This window comes from Chaetura pelagica, unplaced genomic scaffold (genome assembly GCF_000747805.2).
Source record: "Chaetura pelagica isolate M959 unplaced genomic scaffold, ChaPel_1.0 scaffold90, whole genome shotgun sequence".
Taxonomy (NCBI): domain Eukaryota; kingdom Metazoa; phylum Chordata; class Aves; order Apodiformes; family Apodidae; genus Chaetura; species Chaetura pelagica.
This window is the reverse complement of record NW_009953496.1, coordinates 17,112,885-17,135,507: the sequence shown is the minus strand read 5'-3', so window position 1 is coordinate 17,135,507 and position 22,623 is coordinate 17,112,885. Positions and strand designations below refer to the sequence as shown.

Sequence of the window (22,623 nt, the reverse complement as noted above, 5' to 3'; positions counted from 1 at the left end):
ACTGTTCCTTTTGGTAGGTTGGCTCACTAAATTAAAACTTATGCATTTGGCTTTACTACAGCATGGCACTTGCTTTTCTGAGTGGGCACATCACAAACTTAATTTTGTTAGTACCCTTCATGCCTAATTTTTGTTGAATTTCCTGACTTTACTCACAATCTAAAAATGATAGGGGCAGAGAAAGTAGGAGCAGATTTCATGCTACTGAATGTAATTGAAAAAGTCAGGTTTTTAAGATGGATCCTTTCTTACCTTCTGTTAGTAAGAATGCAGTCCTTTTGACCTTCATGTGGCTTATTTGGGTGCACTACCATGATCTTTGTGCATACCCGGAGAGCATGAAAAGTATTTTTCAAAATGCTTTGGAGATCTAGTTTATGTGCATAAGTGCTCCCTCCACATGCCTGTATGGAAGACTCTCCAGTATCTGTTTTCTCTCTTGAAAGCACCAGATATGCATTTTCCTGGATTAAATATTTAGACTTGAAAGAGTAAAGCATCTTTCCGGTTGTAAGCCTGAGCACTTCCAAACTCTGATCCAGCTTGTCCTGGTGTTCAGGGGCCTTACTGCATTGGTAGAATTTGGTAGCAGAGATGATAGTTTCTTTCCTGCTCATTGTAGAAAAGCAGGTTAGGAAAAAAAATGCAGTATATAGAGAAGTACCTGTTTTAGAAAGCAGTGTGTGATGTAGTTGGGTTGGTTTTTTTCTGCCTGTAGGTTAATGTGTCTTGCTGTGGGATAACTTCTAGGTAAAGCAACATTGCTAGTGATCTGTTCCTGCATGGGCTGAGCTGCAAAATTTGCTGATTTTCATTATTAGGAAAGATGCCTGTTACAGTGTTTCAGATGGCAACTGGTTTAATTTTTCTGGAAGTCGATGTTCCTCTGAATTGGGAAACTATTCTAATTTAAAAAGAAGCCTTGTAGTTGCTGCTGTTGAAGCAGTGTTTAATGTTGTGTGGCTGTTGGCAGGAGACTTGATGCATTTTCACATGACCCCCTCTGAACAAAAGCAGATTGTTTCCCTCTGTTTTTCTGTTACACAAATGAGCTCCTTTTGAAACAATTTCTTTTTCTGCAAATTCTGGAAATCGACACCAGGAGTAGTTCTTTTCTCACTGTGCCTTTTACTATCTGCTCTCTGATAATGCTACCAGATAAAACTGCTTTGGGGTAGCAGCCCAAAAAAGATGAGATGTCTGCAGAAACCCTCCCCCTCTTGGGGAATGTGTTCCATTTCTTGCTGATTTTGCAGTAGTTAGGCATAGTTTGTTTCTCAGTTGTTTTCTCAGTTGTTTCATATCTGTGTTTTCACAGTGCAAAAAAAGAGTATATATCAAGTCAGTTCTGAATGAACAAACCTTTGGTTTTGAAACAAACTGTCCCCTGCTAAGCCTTCCCCTGCAAAGAGGGGAGTAAAAGTCCAGTGCAGATGCTGGGTTACTGGACAATGCAAGGCTGCGTAACTCAATCAGTCAGTACTGGATCAAAGGAGTAATGGACAAATTGAGTAAGTGGGGATTTCAAGCAACAAAATTAATTATCCACTGGGGAGTGCTTTTCCTGGTGATATTTAATAGCTGGCAGATTAAGAAGAAAAAAACAAACAAACAACAAAAAAAACCAACTAACAGTTTACTCTGGATAATTTAATTTTTTCTCTTCTAATTCTCTAGACTGATTTCTCACAGTTTTCCTGATGCTTCTGCTCTGGCAGTAAGTTTCCTTATTCCTAGGACACCAGCATGCCAATGGCAGTGACTGTGATCACACAATCACTCACAGTTTGTGTCATAGCTGGTGAGGTGATACAATCCCAGAAATACTCCTTCTTGTGAAGTGTGTACTTATTTGGGCTGAGCTTCTTCAGACAGAAAATAAAACTGGCATGAATCACAACTGCAAAAGACTCCTGGTTATTTTAATTAAGCTCTTTTGTTTGTGCCTGGTGACTGGATTCCAGGGAAGCTGCTCTGCCTTTGTGGAGTCCAAGGTGGTAGAAAGACTTGATGCACACCAGGGAGTCGTCTTCTGCATATCCCTGAGAGCCCCATGGCAAACAATGGGCTGGTGGTGCAGCCAGAAACCCTCCTGCCTGGATCCGTAGGGTGGAAAGGCTGGGGATGGACGGGTGTAGAAGACCATGTGATATAAATGCCTGTATCCAAGTCCACTATATTTTACTGTTCCCATGGGAAGTCAAAGCCCTGCTTTGGACTGGGAAGTGGACACTGTTTGAATCCTGCTTGGCTTTTCTTACTTGACTCAAAATAAATGGAATTGTCAGTCCCAGCTGATTAAAGCTAGAGGACCTACCATTCATTTTACTTGTGTAAATCAGAAATCCCATAGAGGCAGGGTTTTCACAGAAAAGAGGAAGAGAGGTGTTTCTTTAGCTAGAACTGAAAAAAAGAGAGATGAACTTTTTTTGTTGTTAGCAACTACATGTAAACTCACATAAGTGTTTTGATTTGTGCTGTGGGTATATTGCCAGCTTATGTCTTGCTTAGCTTATTTCCCTGAAAGTAAAAACTGCTACTAATATTAGTACTTCAAGGGAGGGAAACATCAGGAAGTGAAATCTATCCTGTTAAAAATAGATAAACTTATTTTAGTGAAAGTTCAGTATGGTTCTGGATAGAAAAGAGGAATTTGGAAGGGGTGGTTTTGGATTATGTTTGTTTTTTCTTAATCAAGAACAAAATTCCTTCCATTTTGCTTAAGAACAGCTTCAGGTATGATTGTGCTGGCTCATGGAAGGTGTTGCTTCTTCTTTCCTGCTTTAACCTTAGGGAGGTACAGGAGTTCATGTGCCTCAGAATATATGCCAGGTGCTACCAGTAAGTACTGCCATGTGAGGAGCTGACAGAATATATTTGAATCACTCTTCTGCACTCACAGATGAGTTTTATCTGGCAATGTCTTACCAGAAAGCAGTTTCTGGAACTGGAGATGCTCATGCCACGAACTGCAGCATTTTCCTCCCTTGCCTCTGCAGCCCTCTCTGTCATTCGGTAACTGTTGATCTGGTGGTTTCATGGGCTGTTAATCAGAATTGTAATCAGTCACCTATCTGCAAAAACGATAACGGAGCCATTTTTCACTGTTTTCCTTCCCTTCCTCCTCCCCAGCTACTGTTGCCAGAAATTCAGGACTTTCTGTTAAAAGAGCTTCATAGTATTTATTTGAGAATTTCACTGTTACTTGCTTTCTCAAGGTCCAATCCTGCTTCTCCTCCTTCTCCTTGCAGCAGGATCTTGTAGAATGTCATCCTGCATTTGCTCTTAAGAATGCAGAATTTAAAAGAACTTCAGGTTAATCTGAACTCACTGTTTTAACCTTCTGTGTATCTAGATCCATAATGATGGATCAGTGGGAAATACTACTCTGACACCAGTGGCTCTCTGAGAACAGAATAAGCTTTATATACTCTGTATATGCTGGTAATGTCCAGTATCTGTCTGCTGTGGTTTTTGTATATTAGTATTTTCTTTGTTAACCCTGGCAGTTTGTATTCAGGTAATGAAACTCTTTCTGTGAGCTGAAAAGCTAACTTTCTCCTCCTTCTATTTCAACAGGTTGTAGAATGGAACTTCTGGATAAAACAATCAATAGCTACCTTGATGTTTGGCTTGGACCCAGAGGTAAGATTTTTCCAAAAATAAATACATAAATAAAACTGATATTAAAGTGCAGGTACTCAAGCAATAGCTTCCCTTTAACATCCTGACTTTGACAGGTGACTGCATTCTTTAGTATCTGCAAAGCATCAAAATGTGTGATTCTGTAATAAATAGAAGAGTCTATTCAGCACTTCTGATCTTTTGACCTGAAGAGAAGAGCTGCTAATTTTTCAGCTATGACAATTGTAAGTGATAATTCTTCTTACTGTCAGTTAAGCTCTGGTGGTGTTAGTCTTAGTGACAAATTATTTCACTCAGATCTTTTCCAGATTTTTTTATATGTTACTAATAACTTGTATATATTTTAAAATAAATCTTATTTTAATTTGCTTTTCATGAAATGAAAGTACTCTTGCCCTCATAACTAGAGCTACTTGGGAATTTTTCACTGAAAAAAAAAAAAATCTGTCTTTTTTGGAAAGGATTGCTTCTTTGAAACCATTGCTTTTAAAGAAGCAACTATTTTGGTAGGTGTTTCAGTGGGAAAAGGTTTGCAGGTGGTGAACAGCACTCCTGATCAGCACATAAAAGGTAGACACAGGGACTGGGACAGGTGGTAGCTTCATAGTGAGGGCTTCCACCTATGGTAGGGATGGCCCTGTTTCACCTGGTCCTGACAAGACGGGATTAAATATCAGCATCCTATACAGAATGTGTGTAGTGATGCACATACTTTCTTTCTGATTGCTTCAGTACTGTCTTTTTTGCCTCTTTCTTTGTCCCAGTGAGACTCCAGTGGTGGTGTCACTTCCTTACAAAGTCCCCAGGATGTGGAACAAGCCTCTGATCCTTAAAAGTGTGCTTTGTGTTATCTTTCAGTAGCTCAGTGCCCTCGATGCTAAGGCCTCCTTGGAACTTAACCTTGCAAGTCAGGTTAAGGATAATAGAAAGGGCTTTTTCAAATACATAGCTAGCAAAACTAGCACTAGAGGCAATATTGGCCCACAGATTAATAAGGTGGGTGCCCTGGTGACAGAGGATATAAAGAAGGCAGAGGTGCTCAACGCCTTCTTTGCCTCTGTCTTTACTCCTCCTTTACTCTCCTGCAGGATTTCCCCATGAGCCCCAGATTCATATAGGCCCAGAAGGAGTCAAGATAGAGGAGGAGTCTGACATGGTAGGTGAGGATTGGGTTAGGGATCAGTTGAGTAAACTGGACATCCATAAATCGATGGGTCCGGATGGAATGCACCCAAGGGTGCTGAGGGAGCTGGCAGAGGTCATTGCTAGGCCACTCTCCATCATCTTCGGTAAGCCATGGGTAACAGGAGAGGTGCCTGAGGACTGGAGGATAGCAAATGTCACACCAGTCTACAAGAAGGGCAAGAAGGAGGACCCGGGTAACTATAGACCGGTCAGCCTCACTTCCATCCCTGGAAAGGTGATGGAACAACTTGTTCTTGTCACTATCTCTAGGCATATCAAGGACATGGGGGTCATCAAGAGCAGTCAACATGGTTTTATCAAGGGTAAATCATGTTTGACTAACCTCATAGCCTTCTATGAGGAAATTACTAGGTGGATAGATGATGGTAGAGCGGTAGATGTGGTTTATCTTGATTTCAGTAAAGCATTTGACACCGTCTCCCACAGCATCCTTGTAGAAAAGTTGATCAGGTATGGGTTTGGTGATCAGGAAGTGAGGTGGATTAGGAACTGGTTGAAAGGAAGGAGTCAGAGAGTTGTAGTCAATGGGGCAGAATCTGGTTGGAGGTGTGTGACTAGTGGAGTCCCACAGGGGTCGGTACTGGGACCGGTGTTGTTCAACATCTTCATCAACGACCTGGATGAGGGTATAGAATGTACCCTCAGCAAGTTTGCTGATGACACTAAGCTGGGAGGAGTGGCTGACACACCAGAAGGCTGTGCTGCCATTCAGAGATTTAGATAGGCTGGAGAGTTGGGCGGGGAGAAACATGATGAAAATCAACAAGGGCAAGTGTAGAGTTTTCCATTTGGGGAAGAACAACACGATGTCCCAGTACAGGTTGGGGGCTGACCTGCTGGAGAGTAGTGTAGATGAAAGAGACCTGGGCATCCTGGTAGACAGGAGGATGACCATGAGCCAGCAATGTGCCCTTGTGGCCAAGAAGGCCAATGGCATCCTAGGATGCATTAGAAAGGGTGTGGTTAGTCTGTCAAGAGAGGTTCTCCTACCCCTCTATTCTGCCTTGGTGAGGCCGCATCTGGAGTATTGTGTCCAGTTCTGGGCCCCTCAGTTCAAGAAGGACAGGGAAGTTCTTGAAAGAGTCCAGTGCAGAGCTACAAAGATGATTAAGGGAGTGGAACATCTCCCTTATGAGGAAAGGCTGAGGGAGCTGGGTCTCTTTAGCTTGGAGAAAAGGAGGCTGAGGGGTGACCTCGTCAATGTTTACAAATATGTAAGGGGTGAGTGTCAGGGGGACGGAGTTAGGCTTTTCTCAGTGATGACCAGTGACAGGACAAGGGGTAATGGGTGCAAATTGGAGCATAGGAGGTTCAAGGTGAATATCCAAAAATTTTTTTTTACTGTGAGAGTGACAGAGCACTGGAACAGACTGCCCAGGGAGGTTGTGGAGTCTCCCTCACTGGAGACATTCAAAACCCACCTGGATGCGTTCCTATGTGATGTACTCTGGGTGATCCTGCTCTGGCAGGGGGGGTTGGACTAGATGATCTTTCGAGGTCCCTTCCAACCCCTATGATTCTATGCCTTCTCTTCATACAAAGCCCGTTTAAAAAGCCTGGATGTTCTGTTGTAACTTCCTGCATGTGCTGGCATATGGTCTATATTTGCTGTGTCTTAAAAATAATGAACCATAAAGGTGGCAAATCCAAACAATTCCTTGGCTTTCTTAACTACTTCTCAGCCTACATTGTAAGGCCTAATTTCTTACATTCAGGAACCACGTATGACTCCTTTAAAATTAAGTCAAGGCTGTGAACACTAGCAATACTTGAATTGTTCATTTATGGTTTGGTAGACTTGGTTTCAATCCTTTGGGCAGGACTTCACCAAGAGGAGTGAAGTCCTGTGCTGTTGCTGGGTACAGATAACACAGTTGGGGTTCAAAAGGATCATGCACTTGTCCCAAGGGTTCCCCTGAAATCCTCTCATTTGGGGTGGTTTATGTGCTCTTCCTGAGCAGTAGATGTGTTGCCAGCTGGACTGGTTAGAGCGGACTGACTGCTTTGTGTTTCATTGCTCACACAAGGATTCCAAAATTTAATCCTCTTGAGTAGCACATACGTAAGTCTAACTGGGTTAGTACTGATTAGAAAATAATCATCAGGATCATCCACTGATAACCACAGAGGTACCTGCTTCATTCTTGGCTTTGCAGGCTCTGCAAGGAAATAAGATGTGTACTACTGAGAGAGGCTGGTTTGAGAGAGTAACGGGGAGAGGGTCATTGGGGTTTTTCACTGTAATTAAAGTTCATCTATGGTGTTCATGATGGAAGACTATTCTAAATGATAAAAATAATAGTAATAATTTAGGAATATCTTTGCTTTAGGAAGAGGATTGATTCTGCTTTCTTGACCACTTATGTAACTAAAACCTTATGGTTTGTGAAAGTTTTCTGTTTTAATGAGCAATGTGGCTCTTATTAAAAGAGCTTGCTGCTTTTCCTTCCTCTGTCTCTGGATATCCCAGTGCTAGGCACGTTTTGGATACAGCTTTTGCTGCATGCATTGAACTCTTCCCCTTACAAAATCTCAGTGTTTGTATGTTTTTGTTTGTTTCAGATCCCAGAGTAAAAGGATGGCTTCTTCTGGAGAACTATACACCTACCTTTATCTTCTCAGTATTGTACTTACTAATCGTATGGCTAGGACCAAAGTACATGCGGAATAAGCAACCGTTCTCGTGCAGGGGTATTCTAGTGCTCTACAACCTTGGACTTACACTGCTTTCTCTGTATATGTTTTATGAGGTAGGAGAAAAGGGGTTGCGTTGGGGTCATTTTGCAGTATCTGCTTTAATTACATTGGCATATGTTGAAATGGATAAATGATGACAGTCCTAAACCTGGGGAAGTGTCTGCAGAAATGTTGCAATTGTTCTTCAATGTCACCTCTTGGACAAGAAAACCTTAATTGTAAAGATTGTTACTTGTAGGGATGGTATAAAATAAACCTTCCCTTAAACAGCTATGCTGACCTGATTAGCAGTGTTTCAAATGTACTTCTCTGGCTCGGTGCAAGTAAAAGCTTGGTCTTTCAGCATGAGCTTGGCTACCACTTCAGTAATCCTCCTTGTCTAGAAATTATGCTCAGGGTGATTGCCTTGGTGGATTGTACAAAGTACTCAGTAGCAAAATTGCAGCTTGTTTTGGCATGCAAAATGTGTTTTATTTAAATGTGTTTAATCCTGCACACACTCTTAGCATCTACTTCTGTAAGCCTGCAAAAGGATCGTAGAATAATTTTGGTTGGAAAAGACCTTCAAGATTATCATGTCCAACCATTACCCTAGTATACTGACAAGTCCATCACTAAACCATGTCCATAAGCACCACATCTACACATCTTTTAAGTACGTCCTGGGATGGTGATTCCACCACTTCCCTGGGCAGCCTGTTCCAATGCTTGACAACCATTTTGGTGAAATTTTTTTCCTGACATCTAATCTAAACCTCCCCTGGCACAACTTGAGGCCATTTCCTCTTGTCCAATTGCTTGTTACTTGGGAGAAGAGAGTAAGACCCCCCCTTGCTATAACCTCCTTTCAGGTAGTTGTAGAGAGCAATAAGGTCTCCCTTCAGCTTCCTTTTCTCCAGGCTAAACAATCCCAGTTCCCTTAGCCACTCCTCATAAGACTTACACTCTTCACCAGCTTTGTTACCCTTGTCTGGACACGCTCCAGCACCTCAATGTCCTCTTTACAGTGAGGGCCCCAAAACTGAACACAGTACTCAAGGTGTGGCCTCATCAGGGCTGAGTACAGCGGGGACCATCACTGCCCTATTTCTGCTGGCCACACTATTTCTGATACAAGCCAGGATACTGTTGGCCTTTTTGGCCACCTGGGCACACTGCTGGCTCACTGTTGTCCTTTTCTTGCCAGGCAGCTTTCCAGCCACTCTTCCCCAAGCCTGTAGTGTTGCATGGAGCTTTTGTGACCCAAATGCAGGACCTGGCACTTGGTCTTTTGGAGTCTCATACAATTTATCTCAGCCCATCAGTCCAAGCTTTTCAGATCCCTCTGCAGAGCCTTCCTATCCTCAAGCAGATAAATTCTTCTGCCTTACTTGGTGTTGTCTTCAAACTTTTCAAAGGTGCACTTGATCCCCTCACCCAGATCATTGATAAAGATATTAAAGAGAATTGGCCCCAGCACTGAGCCCTGGGGCCGCTTGTGACCAGACACCAGCTGGACACCAGCTTGGACCAGACACCAGCTCCATTCACCACAACTCTTTGGGTCTGGCCATCCAGCCAGATTTTTACCCAGTAGAAGAAAGTGTTAACTACCTCAGTCTTTTCCTCATAATTTGCACTGTGTTTTCCCCTGCTTCCAAATAAAGAATGGGCATTCTCCTTAGGCCTCCTTTTGTTGCTCAAGCATTTATAGAAATGTTTTTGGTTGTCTTTTACAGCAGTAGCCAAATTAATTTCTGATTGAGCTTTGGCTCTTCTGGTTTTCTCCATGCATAGCCTAATGACACCTCTGTAGTCCTCTCGAGTTGCCTGTCCCTTCTTCCAAAGGCCATAAACTCCTTTTCTTCCTGAGTTCCAGCCAAAGCTCTCTGTTCAACCAGGCCATTGTTCTTCTCTACCAGCTCATCTTTTGGCACAGGGGGATGTCCTGCTGCTGAGTCTTTAAGATTTATTTATTGAGAGTGTCCAGCCTTCCTGGACTCCTTTGCCCTTCAGAACTGACTCCCAAGGGACTCTCTTCAACCAGCCTCCTAAACAGGCCAAACTCTGCCTTCAGGAAGTCCAGTGTAGCAGTTCTGCTGACCCCCTCTCCTTCTCTAAGAATCAAAACCTATCATTTTATGGTCACTAAGCCAACCATCACATCACCCACAAGTTCTTTGTTCTCAAGCAGCAGGTGCCTTCCCTAATCATCTCCCTCACCAGCTGTGTCAGGAATGTGTCAGTGCCACACTTCAGGAACCTCCAGGACTGTTTCCTCTCTGCTGCACTGTATTGCCAGCAGATATCTGCTAAGTTGAAGGCCCCCATGAGAACAAGGGCTAGTGATTGTGAAACTTCTTGCAGCTGCTTATAGAATATTTCATCTGCCTCTCCATCCTGGTTGGGTGGTCTAGTACAGAGTCCTACAACAATACCTGCCTTATTTGCCCTCACCCTGGTTATTACCTGTAAACACTCAACCCTGTCATCACCATCATTAAGCTCTAGGCAATCAAAACACTCCCTAACACACCGGGCTACTCCACTGCCCCTCCTTCCTTGCCTATCCTTTCTGAAGAGTTTGTAGCCATCCATTGCAGCGCTCCTGCTGTGTGAGTCATCTCACCTTGTTTCCATGATGGCACCTATACCATAGTTTCCCTGCTGCACAATGGCTTCCAACTTCTGTTTATTGCCTGTGCTGTGTGCATTGGTGTAGATGCATTTCAGTTGGGCTATTGATCCTGCCACCTTTTTTGGGGCAGAAGCCTTAATTCCTACATGACTACTCTCAGGTGCTTCTGTGGTTTCTAGCCCATCTAGCCCTTGTGACTGCTGTCTCATGGCTGGCTCTCCAAACACCACCTCCACTGACACAGCAGGCTGGAGGACCTCACTAGCACACCCTCCCTCAAACACTGCTGTGCTGCCCCCAAGCTTATATCTAGTGAGCCTGGTTTTATCCCTTTCCCCTTCCAGATCTAGATTAATGCTTTTTCCATGAGCCCTGCTAACTGCTGGGCAAAGAACCTTCTCCACCTTTGAGACAGGTGTATCCCATCAGTTGCCAGCAGGCCTGGTAGAATGATGCAAGACCAAAAAAACCCAAATTTCTGCCAGTGACACCAGGCTTGGAGCCAGGTATTCGTCTGTTGGCTCTTTCTGTTTCTTCCCTCGTCATTCCCTGCAGCTAAGAGGATAGAGGAGGAATAGCATCTTCTTTGTCCTCCTAGTTTTGCTGAAACAATTGTTCCAATGCTGTTGTGATTCATCAGTTTCATGAAAGTTAAAATCTCAACATAAAATATGTTTCAAACTGAATTGGACTTTCCATGGACTTACTTTCTTTCCTAACAAAACAAAGATTTAGTCTGTATAAAGTTTTCCACTTCCCAGAGAGCAATTTAGCTTCTTTGACTCAGAATTTGTATGTTTGTGATTCAAATGAAAATTCAGAACTATAGCAGTGTAAATAGGAACGTGGTCAGAAATTGATTGAGTGTGTTGGTTTAATTTACACAATATTCAGGCTTGCTTTTAGCCAAAAGCCTTTCTCCTTTCTGTAAGGAGAGGTTTCATTTTTAACATGTAATTACAAGCTAAAGTTAATATTACTGATCTGCTATATTTTTTTTTGCCTTTTCTCAGACATACAAGCTGTAATTCTTGTGTTTGTAGTTATAGCTATAGTGTTTTACAAGGTGAGTGTTTAGATAGGAAGTGATTTAAATTTAGAGTTATTTATCTTGTGTAGTGAATTGTCAGCTAAAAAATTACTGTGTTGGGCTATTAAGAACTTTGATACTTAATTCGTCAAGGGGACCAAGTTTGGATCCAGCAGATACTTGGAATGATTTGTATTCTTGATGTGCTTACATTTTTTACCTCCCTGTCAGGATGTTATTATCCAGAAAAAATTGCGTTGATCTGTGTAATTTGTGTAAAAGCAGTGTCACTGAGGACTTCAGGGACAATATCTGCATTATTTTATACAGATAGTACTTTAAATTATATAATCATATTTTGTTTTAACCTCCAGTTATGTTATTGGGGACTTACAAGTGCAGATTTCTCTTCAGTTGTACTAAGTATGGGCAGAACTCTCAGGATAGCAAATAATTTTTCCTTGAATACTTGAAATAATACTCCTAGTTTCCAAATGAAATTGCTGTAACATTCTTCCATGTTACAAAAACCTGCTGATAAACAATAGAAAATATCTGAAGTGTTGATGTTATAAATGCCTTTTTCTTCCTAACAATTAACTGGTTACCAAGAAGGGACTATTTATCACATGTTGAAGAAGTCTTCATACTTGTAACCAGCTGAATAGCTTTTACATTGTGAAGGAATGAGAGCTAAAATGCAATGAATATTAAGTCTTGTCCTTCTTATGTAGTGAAACACTTCACATCAAAGTGAATATTGCTTTTTATTTAAGGTTACCTATGTGGAGGTCTTCATTGGTATTGGAAATGCACTTCTCTTTAGAGGTGGGAACACACAAAGCCACAGGGTTATGAGGATGGTTCAACTCATGATAGTTGCAACGATGTGTTTGGCAGCACTTACGAGCTAAATGCGAGGGCAAGAGATGTAATTCCCTGTTCTCTTCCTTGTCACTTTGCATCTCAGCTCAATTAAAGTTTTTTAGTCCTAGTGTGAGGCTAGTCATAAAATATCACCACCTACGGACTTGTTTAATAGCCTGTCTGAATATAAGCTGCTTTAATATCTTGCATACAATATACCTGCAGCCCTGCTTTGGAGATTTTCCTGAGCTGGTGTGTTGGTTCAGGTCATGATTCATAGCATCATAGCTCAGTTTAAATATTATATGACCAAAACAAGATGTTAAAGTGAGGCATCCTCCCAAATAGAATGAGAAAGATGACCTACTTGGTTTTCTGACCTTTACAACTAAATGTTTGTCTGCAGTGATTTCAGGGGAAATAATTTTGTATTCTGGGATTTGTATAATTATAGTTATTGTGTACTTGTACCATTTGGTCTACTGAAGTAATATATAGCCTTATTTTAAAATCACTAGAGATCTTATTAATCTTATTTAGAATTCCTAAGATAGTACTTTCAGTGTGTATTTACCCTAAATTAATTGTTTGGGTATTTAATGACTGGGCTGGCTTCTGGTACTAGCAGAACAGAGTAATGGACTGTGCTTCTCCCAGACGATATAAAAGGCAAGATGGGACCTAGGGGAGTGGGAAGGGTTTCTCCAGGTTGATCTGCCAGTGCTTCAATGTCAGGGATCATCACACCTGTGCCTTAGGAAGAGGGATGCATGTCAGGAAACACAGCAGTGTTTTTTTCTATATAAATACAAAGTGTTTGGACTTTGAGAGGAAATAGCGCTCCTGTCTGGGCAGGGACAGCAAGGGTTGGCCTCCTGCACAATGAAGATGTGAAGCAGGGCAGCTGGCAGAGGGGTTGCAGGATACTGGTTAGTCGCCCACTGGCTGATGTGTCTGTACCTGAAAGAGCTGTGGGAGTAGCTGGAGCAGCAGAGGCAGCGCTGCTTCCACCCGAGACACTGCTCTGGGCCAGGATCACAAATAGAGTTGTTTTGCAGTTTTGAGTAGGGCTAGTGCCTCACTGCTCGAGTCTCAGCTGGGTAATTTGGCAAAGTAGGTACCTACTTATATGGGATGCAGACCTGGTTTATTTTGGGGATGTTTGTTAGGTAAATGGATCAAGTGTTCTGGACCACCTGGGCTTATATTTGAGAAAACTGATCAGTGATGAAGGCTCACTTGTTTGAAAGATCCTTTTTCTGTCTTCTTTCTTTATGTGAAAAATTAATTTCCTACTAAATTATCCCAAGAAAAGTCTCAGATTTTACTAATGAGGGAGATCTTGCATATGCTGTAGGAAAAGCTTCCTAGGAGCTGCACTCTATTTGAGGAAGAAGGGAACTCAGTGCAGAGGTATCATGGCATGTGAGCCGTGGGTCACAACTACTGCCAGGCTGCTCTTTTCTCTCCCCTATCTTTCTCTACAGGTCCCAAAGCCCTTATCTCTGTCCTGAGGTGACTGTATTCATATAAAGATAAAATTTCCTATCTCTGCAGACATTTGCTTTATTTGATCAGACATGTGAACTTCTTGTTCTTTTCACTCTAATTTAGCTCTGTTTTGAAGCTCATAAACCCATCATGCCTTGACTGTGTCATTAAGTGCTGGATGCCCTATGTGTCCCTCTCCAGCGAGTCTTGGACTTTGGTTTTATCACAAGAAAACAAAATCCTCCCTGGTAACACCTCTTCTACAGCCTTATCAGACTGGTGTTAGTGTGCTGGTTTATTCTGGTAGCAGAGCTGATAAAAATGGACGTGCCACAGCATTTTAAGGAATTCAACAATTTGAATTACAAAATGAAAGCAATATAAAAAGGAAATTTCCAATGCAGGGGAAGGAAGTACAAGCTGCTTGAGCACAAAAGCAAATTCAAGATGCAGGGTTTTTTCTGGAGCTGAACTGACTCAATAATGACTTTTAGTATGGTTTTAATTGGCTTATGAAGGAGCTGTCTCTTTTTGTGTCATTTAAAAATCACATACTCTGATGAAAATGATTATAGTCAGCCTTTTTCAGACAGGCTAATTTCTTGAGGGAAGCTGTGCCTGTGGTTGTGCATCCGCAGTACCTTTAGCAAGCCTGGGCTCCTGCCAGCCTCAAGATTAAGGACTTCCTAGGGACAGTGGGCAGGGAGAGGTTGTCTCAAGCCTGAGGTGGCTGAGGAGCCACCAGCCCATTGCTGGGAGGATAAGGTGTGACGGGCGAGTCGAGACCTGCTGTGCAGTAGCTGTAAGGAGGGGTTAGAAACTCTGCCCTGGGAGCAGAGCACAACAAGCATGAGCAATGACTTGAGTGCCCTAGCTGGCATTTTATGGCACCTCCTCCATTTATTGCTTTCTGGATGGCACACAAGCAGCTCCCCACTGCTCTGTGCCCAGTCCTGTGCTTAACAGAGCCATTTAGAAACCATTAGTGGTCATGTCTCAAGAGTAGCCCTTTGGTTTCATTTTCTGAAGCCTTCTAGCACACCCTGAAAGTATTATACGTGCAAGGAATAGTGGTGTCAGGCAAAGCAGCAGCTGGCTAACTTGCAAGAAGGATTAGCGGAGTGTGTTTTGTGTTGCACCAAGTAAGGTTTGTGGGCAACAGCAGCAGTTTGTGTACAGCAACAGCAGCTTGTATCTATTGAGTTCCTTCTGGAAAGGGAGGGATTAAATTATTTTTCTAACTGCTTCTATTATTTAAACCTTTTTGGCTGTGAGAGTATTACAACTAGCATATTTATAAATGCTCTTCTGGAAACAAAGCAGTACTCTGGTTTACCTGAAGCCACATAGATGCCTTTGCCCTTCAGAGAGGTCCACCTGGGGTCACATTACACTTCAGGTAGTGACCTGTGTCTTGCAGGGGAAAACTCCTCTGGCTTGACTATGCTAGCCTTTAGTTGAGAGAAGTTTATGGACCACAGGGCTAGTGATGGCTGCTATTTGGATGGATAGATGGATGCTATTTGGATTAGTTGCAATATAAACATTGTGATTCTCCCTCTATTCCTAACACTTTCTTGAACTATGAGAACTGTATGAAAACATCTGTAAGCTCTTAACAGCACGATTGCAGCACAATGTGGTTCTCTGTCTGAGGGACTGGCAGGCACTCAGAGCCTCAGAGCCCTAGGAGTAGTTTGGTGCAAGGCTTGCTCCAGGATGTAGCTGGTACTTCAGCACAGCACCACTTGGAAATTGGTGTCCTTTGCACAGCTGTGCCTGCTGTGCTGCCCGGAGAGGAGTCCTCCCGAGGCTGCCTTGCCCTGCCCACTTGCATGGAGACATTGCCTGGGTCTGCATCTCTCTGTGGCAGGGTGCTGCTCACTTACCTCTAATATACTAGATAACTCCAGGTCTGTATGTTATGATACAACTAGATCTCTCTTTTTTTTTCTTCCTTTTTTCTTCCTTTTTTTTCAGTATAATACTGGCAATAATTCTGCCTCAGGTGGTCAGAAATAATGACCTAGGCTGACTGGGTGTTTTAAAAGCTAACATAATGGGAAAATGAGCCATGAAAGAAATAACACTAGGAAAAGTTAGATCATTTAAGTGATAATCATTATTGTGCCTTTCAAAATTAGCTTGCCATTCACAGTTCTGAGCAGCATTTAACTGTACTATTAATTTTAGTACTGTACTATTTACTGTAGTCTTTTAATCAAGTGCTCATTTTAAATGTACAAAGTTTTTCACCTTGGCTTTGCAAAACTGCTTTTTTTTTTTTTTTTTTTCTGCTGCATAGGCATAGATAAGGTCAAAAACAGACAACTTGCTTGTGCAGGATATTTGTCTCTGCCTTTAAAATGTTTTTGGGGTTTTTTTTGGAATATCTAACAATTCTTTTTTTCACTTGGGAATAATCTAAATTTGTTACTCCTTTCCTCATGCTATTCCCAAGAGGAAAAATGTCTTTATAAACAACATCCAGTGATCCCTTCTGTTGTGATATTAAAGAGAGGCTTGCTTCTGTCCTTGTACCCACTCCCTCCTCCCATCCCATCCTCATCCTGCCCCTCCATCTGCCCTATCCCCAAGTCTCCTTCAGAGCCCATTTCACCCTCTCTCTCTCTGCTCTGTACGAAGGGGTGGGACATTGACATCCAGATTTTGTCTTGCTTCTCAAGAGGTTTTGGCCACCCCCTCAACAACAGGCTCCCCATCATCCTCTCATGACTAATACCTGGTCATTACTCTTACAAGTGATTCTGTCATACTTGAGGTGTTATTTTTTTATTCCAGGAAGCCAGGCAGACAACACCATATCCTGTGGAGGAAGTCACTTGTACAGGGAAGGATATAATGTACTTGGGATGAATGAATTATTTCAAAAGAAGAATCACAGTATGATAAAACATCAGTTGTTAGCTGTTAAGGACAGCAAAGCTGAAGGTTTGCTCTGTTACATGGTTGAAAAAATTGTAGTCAGATCTCTATGTATAAAATTTCTTAAAAATATAGCTTTTCCTTTCTAAAAATAATCAGAAGAGAGATCTGTTTACTTTACTTTCATTGATCACTTTCTCCAACAATGAGATCATCAGCCAAGAAGGAAAGACATTTCTTAAGGGAACAGGACTTTGCAAACCACACAGACTGTGTGGGATAAGTGGGGATAAGATGCTGCCTCCTGTTTTTATTCTGGTACGCCCCAATTGGAAGGATTTGTTAATTCACCCTCCACTATGATTTGATCATTGCTTGGAGCTTGAATCCACACTGGGGTACCCATGAATCCCTTGACACCAGATGTCTCAGCAGAGCCACTGTGGAGGTTTGCATGTGCTCTGGGGTGCAGCCTTTTCCCCACATAACCCTCTCTTTTGATCTTCTCAGCTGGTGACGGGAGTATGGGAAGGAGGATACAATTTCTTCTGTCAGGATACGCACAGTGGAGGAGAAGCTGATATGAAGGTAACATAATCAAGGCTTATAGCTAATACAGTTTCATATTGCCCACTTGTGTGGAAGTAGAGAGCAGAAGAGTACTGATGATGTGGATTGTGTTCAAACTATGTGCTTTTTTCCCTCCTCCCCCTCCAAGAAAATGTTCCTGTTATCTGATCTAAACCACCCCTAGTGCAACTTGAAGCCATTTCCTCTTGTTGTATCACTAGTTAGCTGGGAGAAGAGACCACCAGATTAAAATTCTCATGAATTTTAGTGACTTAGGTATCAAAAGTGTTGAAAGCCCAGAGAATGTGCGGTGCTTCTGTAACTTGTTGCCTTCTTTCTAGATCATACGTGTCCTCTGGTGGTACTATTTCTCCAAACTCATTGAATTCATGGATACCTTCTTTTTTATTTTGCGGAAAAATAATCATCAGATCACTGTTCTGCATGTCTACCACCATGCAACTATGCTGAACATTTGGTGGTTTGTGATGAACTGGGTGCCTTGTGGTCACTGTAAGTATCGGGTTATGGTGGGGAACACTTGAAACAAGAACCTTATTTTGGTTTTCTTTTGGTCAAACCAAGTATCTCTGGTACGTCCAGCTGCAGGATTTATTCTGCCCCGTGTTAAGCTGCTTTACTAAATGGCAACTATTGCAGATAGTGGCAGGTATGAAGCTGCCTGCAGAGCCTCTAGAAAAGGCATGCTGATGAAATTTGCAGAATTTGCATGGCAGCTGCAATAGTCCAGACTTGATACCTGTCAACCTGTTTTCTCTTTTTTGTGGTAGTTGCAGACCCTCTAAGGAAACAATGTCCTTCTGCAAGTCAGGACCAGAAGCCTGTTTCAGCTGCACGATGGCTAATAGCCACTTTGTCCTTGTATCTGACAAGTTCACTTGAGATGCTACTTTCTTAATCTCATTATACCAGTAGCCATAACAAATTATTTCAATTAAAAAGTTGTCCCTAAGTATTAAGTAACTTTACCAAATACATTTTAAGTAGAAGATTTCAGTGTCTCTCTCATCTAAATCCTGCTAACCTCTGGCTGTTTAATTTCATTGCTGTTAACTTTGATTGCTTTGATTGTTTAATTTCATTGCTGTTAACTGGCATTTAGTTTCCTAATTGCATTAGTGTGGCTTAGTTGTGCAGTTTATAGATACTGGCTTTGTTGGACACTCATCCAAGAGAAACTCTTTCAATTCCAGTGGATGTGAACTACCAGCAGTGCAGACCAAGAGGCTGCATTGCTCAGGAGTCTGCTTTCTAAGCCAAGCAACATAGAAACTTATATTTGTTTCGTGTTGTCAGCATAACAGTGAGTAATGCTGAACTTATAAAAAGTGTGCATCTGGAATCACATTCTTCTCCAAGGAAGTCAAACCCTGTTTATACAACAGTCAAAAGTGGACATACTTGGAGACTATCTCGTTTTTGTGTTGTCTTGAAAATACTTTAGTGCTATTTCTAGTGGTGTGTTTTTCTTCTTCCTTTCCAAGCTTTAGGTTCTGCTTGGTCATCACAACACTGTGCAGTTTGGTGTCAAGCTAAAAGCTTCTTTTTTGACTAAAGGTGCTGTGAACAAGGACAAATAAAACAGCCAACTTGCAGTTTCTGCCATTATCTGTTGGTTTAGATTCTAACTGACAAAAGAGGTTCCTGCCTAGAAGGAAGTGAAATAAACCTAAAATTAGATGGGTGAAGCCATTGATTGTTGGCCATGTTTATGTGCCTACTTTTTCTCAGCTTCCTCAGTTCTCTTGAGAAGCCAGAATGTAGATATGAAAAAGAATAACTCCAGGAAACAAACCCAGAAGACTGGTATGAACTGCACAGTTGAAAAGCAGCTCAGCCACTCCATTGAGTGAGCAGAAAATAACAACGAGGTGTGGGGGGGAAATATCACTTGTCTTCTAAGAAAAAAATAATATTTTAAATAATAACATTTTGAACTTATTTTCGTAGATTCTATGAAACAGCATGTTCCTGGTAATGCAGTGTGCTTTCTTCTTCCTTTGCCTTTTTTTTTTTTTTAGCTTATTTTGGTGCCACACTGAACAGCTTTATCCATGTCCTCATGTACTCCTACTATGGATTGTCTGCTATTCCAGCAATGCGTCCTTATCTGTGGTGGAAGAAGTACATCACTCAGGGGCAGCTGGTGAGTGATTAGCTCCTCGGTGCTTCAGCAGGCTCTTGTATTAGTGATGGGGTCCTCTCATCTTTACTGAGTTAGAAAATTTTGTCAAGGAGGTTAGAAGAAGGGAGAATGAAGGCTAGTACCTTCCACATCTTTAAGCACCTAAATCACCTTGGAAATCCAGCTTCTGCACCTCTGTTTGCACTGTTTTCAGGATGATGGGCACTTGGGGACTGATGGTGTAGACAAATCAGTGCTGAGATCAGTGTGGGATATTTACCTCCCAATCTTGTGTGGCTAGATGTATGTGGGAGTTGCAGCACTGAATTTTCTGGGAATTGCCAGCCAGGGAGGAGAGAGAAGCTTTCCTTCCAGGTCTTCTCTGTGCTTGGTTGCTCCGGCTAATGTTGAGATGACAGACCAGAAACCAAGTGCAACACAGTCCACAGCTAACAAGGCCCTTCATTCTAGTCCTGTGGGACAAAGGCTTTTTCTGTCTCACTTTTGCATGCAGTTGCAAATGGTTTTTAAAAAAACTGTTCAATATTTCTGGTTTCTTTCTGCACTTTAACAGGGCAGATTTTTTTCTCTTGTCATTCTGTGTTGGACTCCTTGCACCCGTTTGTATTGTTTCCTGTCTGTACAGTGATGAAGTCTGAATATTGTGTATTGGAGGTGAAAAGAGCAAGAAAATGAAGCAGTATGGCACATGCTGTAGTGATGCTGCACAAGAACCAGGTCTCAATGTGTATAATGTGTCAGAACACCACAAAGAAATGTACATGGATGTTCTGTCTTTCCCATTTTGTAGGTGGGGAAACTGAAGCCCATAGACAGACTTTTTTGTTATCTTCCCCTTCTCCTCTTAGCACCTTCTCAGAACTGTGAATAGGTTTAATAACATTAGCTGGTGATTATTAACATTTGCTGCCAGCAGTTCACGGTGTTGATTCTCAACATCTTTTAATTTTTAGCACTCTTCCTTCCTGAAGGATGGTGAAGTATTGTGGCAGTGAGGATCATTGTTTTGGGCAGGGGGTTGCTTTGTCAGTTTCTTTTTTTCTTTTTCCCTCCAGATTTAGGCTCTATTCTTCATCGTGGTTATTTGAGTGCTACAGAGTGCAAGTGTCTGGGTGCTGTGGTTGCTCCTGGCTATTGTCATAGCTGTTTTCATGTCCCTGCCTGCTCTGCATGCATAGCTATTAGGGCAGCAAAACAGCAGAGCAGAACACAACAGACTTTTCCTTTTTAAATAAACATTCCCTAATCTGGTAGCCTTCATATGAGGATGAATTTTGCCTAAGGCCCTCTGCAGCATTTCAGCTCAAACTCTTGGTTTTTTCCCAAAGAGATAATGAAGGATATTTAAACTCCCATCCTCCTCCCCGCTTCCCCGAAGCTTTTACCCCTAAAATTATAACACTGGAGCCATATGTCAGGCAGTTCTAGTCAGTGGAAGAGGATCACAGGATCTGTGTGTGTACACCCAGTGACCCCAGATCTTTTGCAACTGAAGCAGTGAGATACAGATTTACTCTGTTAGGATGGTAGAGTCAAACCCCAATGAGCTCTCACTAGGAAGAGCATGGTCTTTGATCCTTAGTTTATTTATAAATAATGTATTTATTTAAATTCATTTATTTATAAATAATTCTACATAGGTTACTCTAATGCTCTAAAATGGAACATAAATAAAAACACTGAAGCAACAGAATACCACAACTGCAATATCTGCTAACTCAGGCTTACACTGTTAGTAGTACAGAAAAGATAAACTTGCAGACTATTACATATTTTTCACTTGTTTTGGAAATAACTGTTGAGATTTTGGTCACTAGTAGTTTTTTCCTCCTTGCCTTAATGTGCTCCATTTATCTTTTTTTCTCTCTCCCCAGACTCAGTTTGTCCTGACAATCTTCCAGACCAGCTGTGGTGTTGTTTGGCCATGTGCATTTCCTCAGGGATGGCTGTATTTCCAGATTTCTTATATGATTTCTTTGATTATCCTCTTCACAAATTTCTATATTCAGGTAAAAGTAATATTCATCAATTTTTTGGTAGCATTCTGCTGGCTGACTCTCACTGGAAAGCTGTTTACAGAAAGATATGCTTGAAATATCCTTTTGCTATCTTCCAGTAACGTGCATACATTCTTCAAGTATTATACGTGTCGGTCTGCCCTGCAATTTTAAATCTTCTCACGCTTTATAGCTGTAATTCAGAACAATTATTAGTTTCAGTAAGCAGAGTGGCACAAAAAGGTGTTTTACTAAAGCAATTTTAACTGCAGATAAGGGAGAGGAACAGCTTTATCTAAGAAACAGCTTTCCAGTCTGAAATAAAACAGCAGCCTGTGAAGCACCCAAAGGAGTTGTTCATTACTGCTCTTACAAGGGGAAATACTTGTTTTGCATCCAAGGAAACTACCCAAACTCCCAACATACAGAAATCTAGTTTGGGCTCACCTTTACAGGCATTTGTTTGTATTTCCATGTGGAAAATTAGTGGTTTGGTTTGTGTTTCTGCAAAATTGATTTAATGTCTGAACAAGAGCCAGACTTGGTATGTGGTGTTCTGAGTAGTTCTTCATCAGGCTCTGTGCAAAAATGTACCCATCTTCAGAAAATCAAACCAACACAGCCTATCACCCCCAAACAAGCAAACTCTGTTATATATTTTAAACTTCTCTTGAAATATACTAGCATTTCAGGTCTGGTAAGAGTTATTAATGGTGGGAAACAGCAGACTTCCCTACCTGATACTCCAATATTGCTTAAAATCAGTGCTGTCGTTCACATCACTTGCTGTATATGAACATGCTGATTAAACATGATAGTATATTGTAAATCACTTTCTCAATCGATTTTACTTATATTTCAACTTTTAACCATTTAATTTTCTTTCATATACAAATATTTTGGGAAACACGCTCTTGTCAGGCAACTGAACCTCTGACAAAGACTAATTAATGTATATTTTTTCACTGTCTAATTTTTTTTTGGTGTCCCGAGCCTCCCTGCTCCTGCCAGTTTTTGCTTCCCATGCTGGCCTGTGCAAATTCCCTTCACATTTCTTTCTCTGAATTTCCCTCACTCTTCTCGTTTACCCACTTCTTCAGGCTTTGTTTGAGATAGACACCTGCAAAGTATCAAACATCCTTCCTCACTTGTCACTTTGAGTACATTCTTCTGCCACAGTCTGCTCATCAGATCCCTTCCCTTGTTTCTAACACACTGTTAAGGTAACACTGCCAGTGCTACCATCATATGGCCAAGGCTTTTTCTTTTCTGGTGAATTAATTCTCTTGCTGTGGTGAATGAAAAGCATAGTACAGTCTCATACACAGAAAACTGTGGAGCTCGTTAGACTCTGCCACCAGCATGAGGAGTTTTTTTAAATGATAGATGCAAGTTTACTTTCAAGTTTCTGGAGTTACTGTGAAGAAGCAGTTATTTAGAGCTATTTAAG

General features: G+C 41.6%; 1 protein-coding gene across 1 annotated transcript in view; it reads left to right on the top strand.

Annotated features, from left to right (window-relative positions):
• The first annotated feature begins 3,582 nt into the window (after positions 1 to 3,582).
• The window catches only part of ELOVL5 (ELOVL fatty acid elongase 5), a 21,197-nt gene continuing 2,156 nt past the window's right edge, over positions 3,583 to 22,623 (top strand). Inside the window, exons 1-6 of the mRNA XM_009999190.1 lie at positions 3,583 to 3,645; positions 7,414 to 7,601; positions 16,950 to 17,027; positions 17,351 to 17,522; positions 19,052 to 19,176; positions 21,051 to 21,185. Of these exons, the coding sequence (XP_009997492.1) occupies positions 3,588 to 3,645; positions 7,414 to 7,601; positions 16,950 to 17,027; positions 17,351 to 17,522; positions 19,052 to 19,176; positions 21,051 to 21,185 (756 nt within the window). The 5' untranslated portion in view covers positions 3,583 to 3,587. The remainder of the gene's footprint in view (positions 3,646 to 7,413; positions 7,602 to 16,949; positions 17,028 to 17,350; positions 17,523 to 19,051; positions 19,177 to 21,050; positions 21,186 to 22,623) is intronic.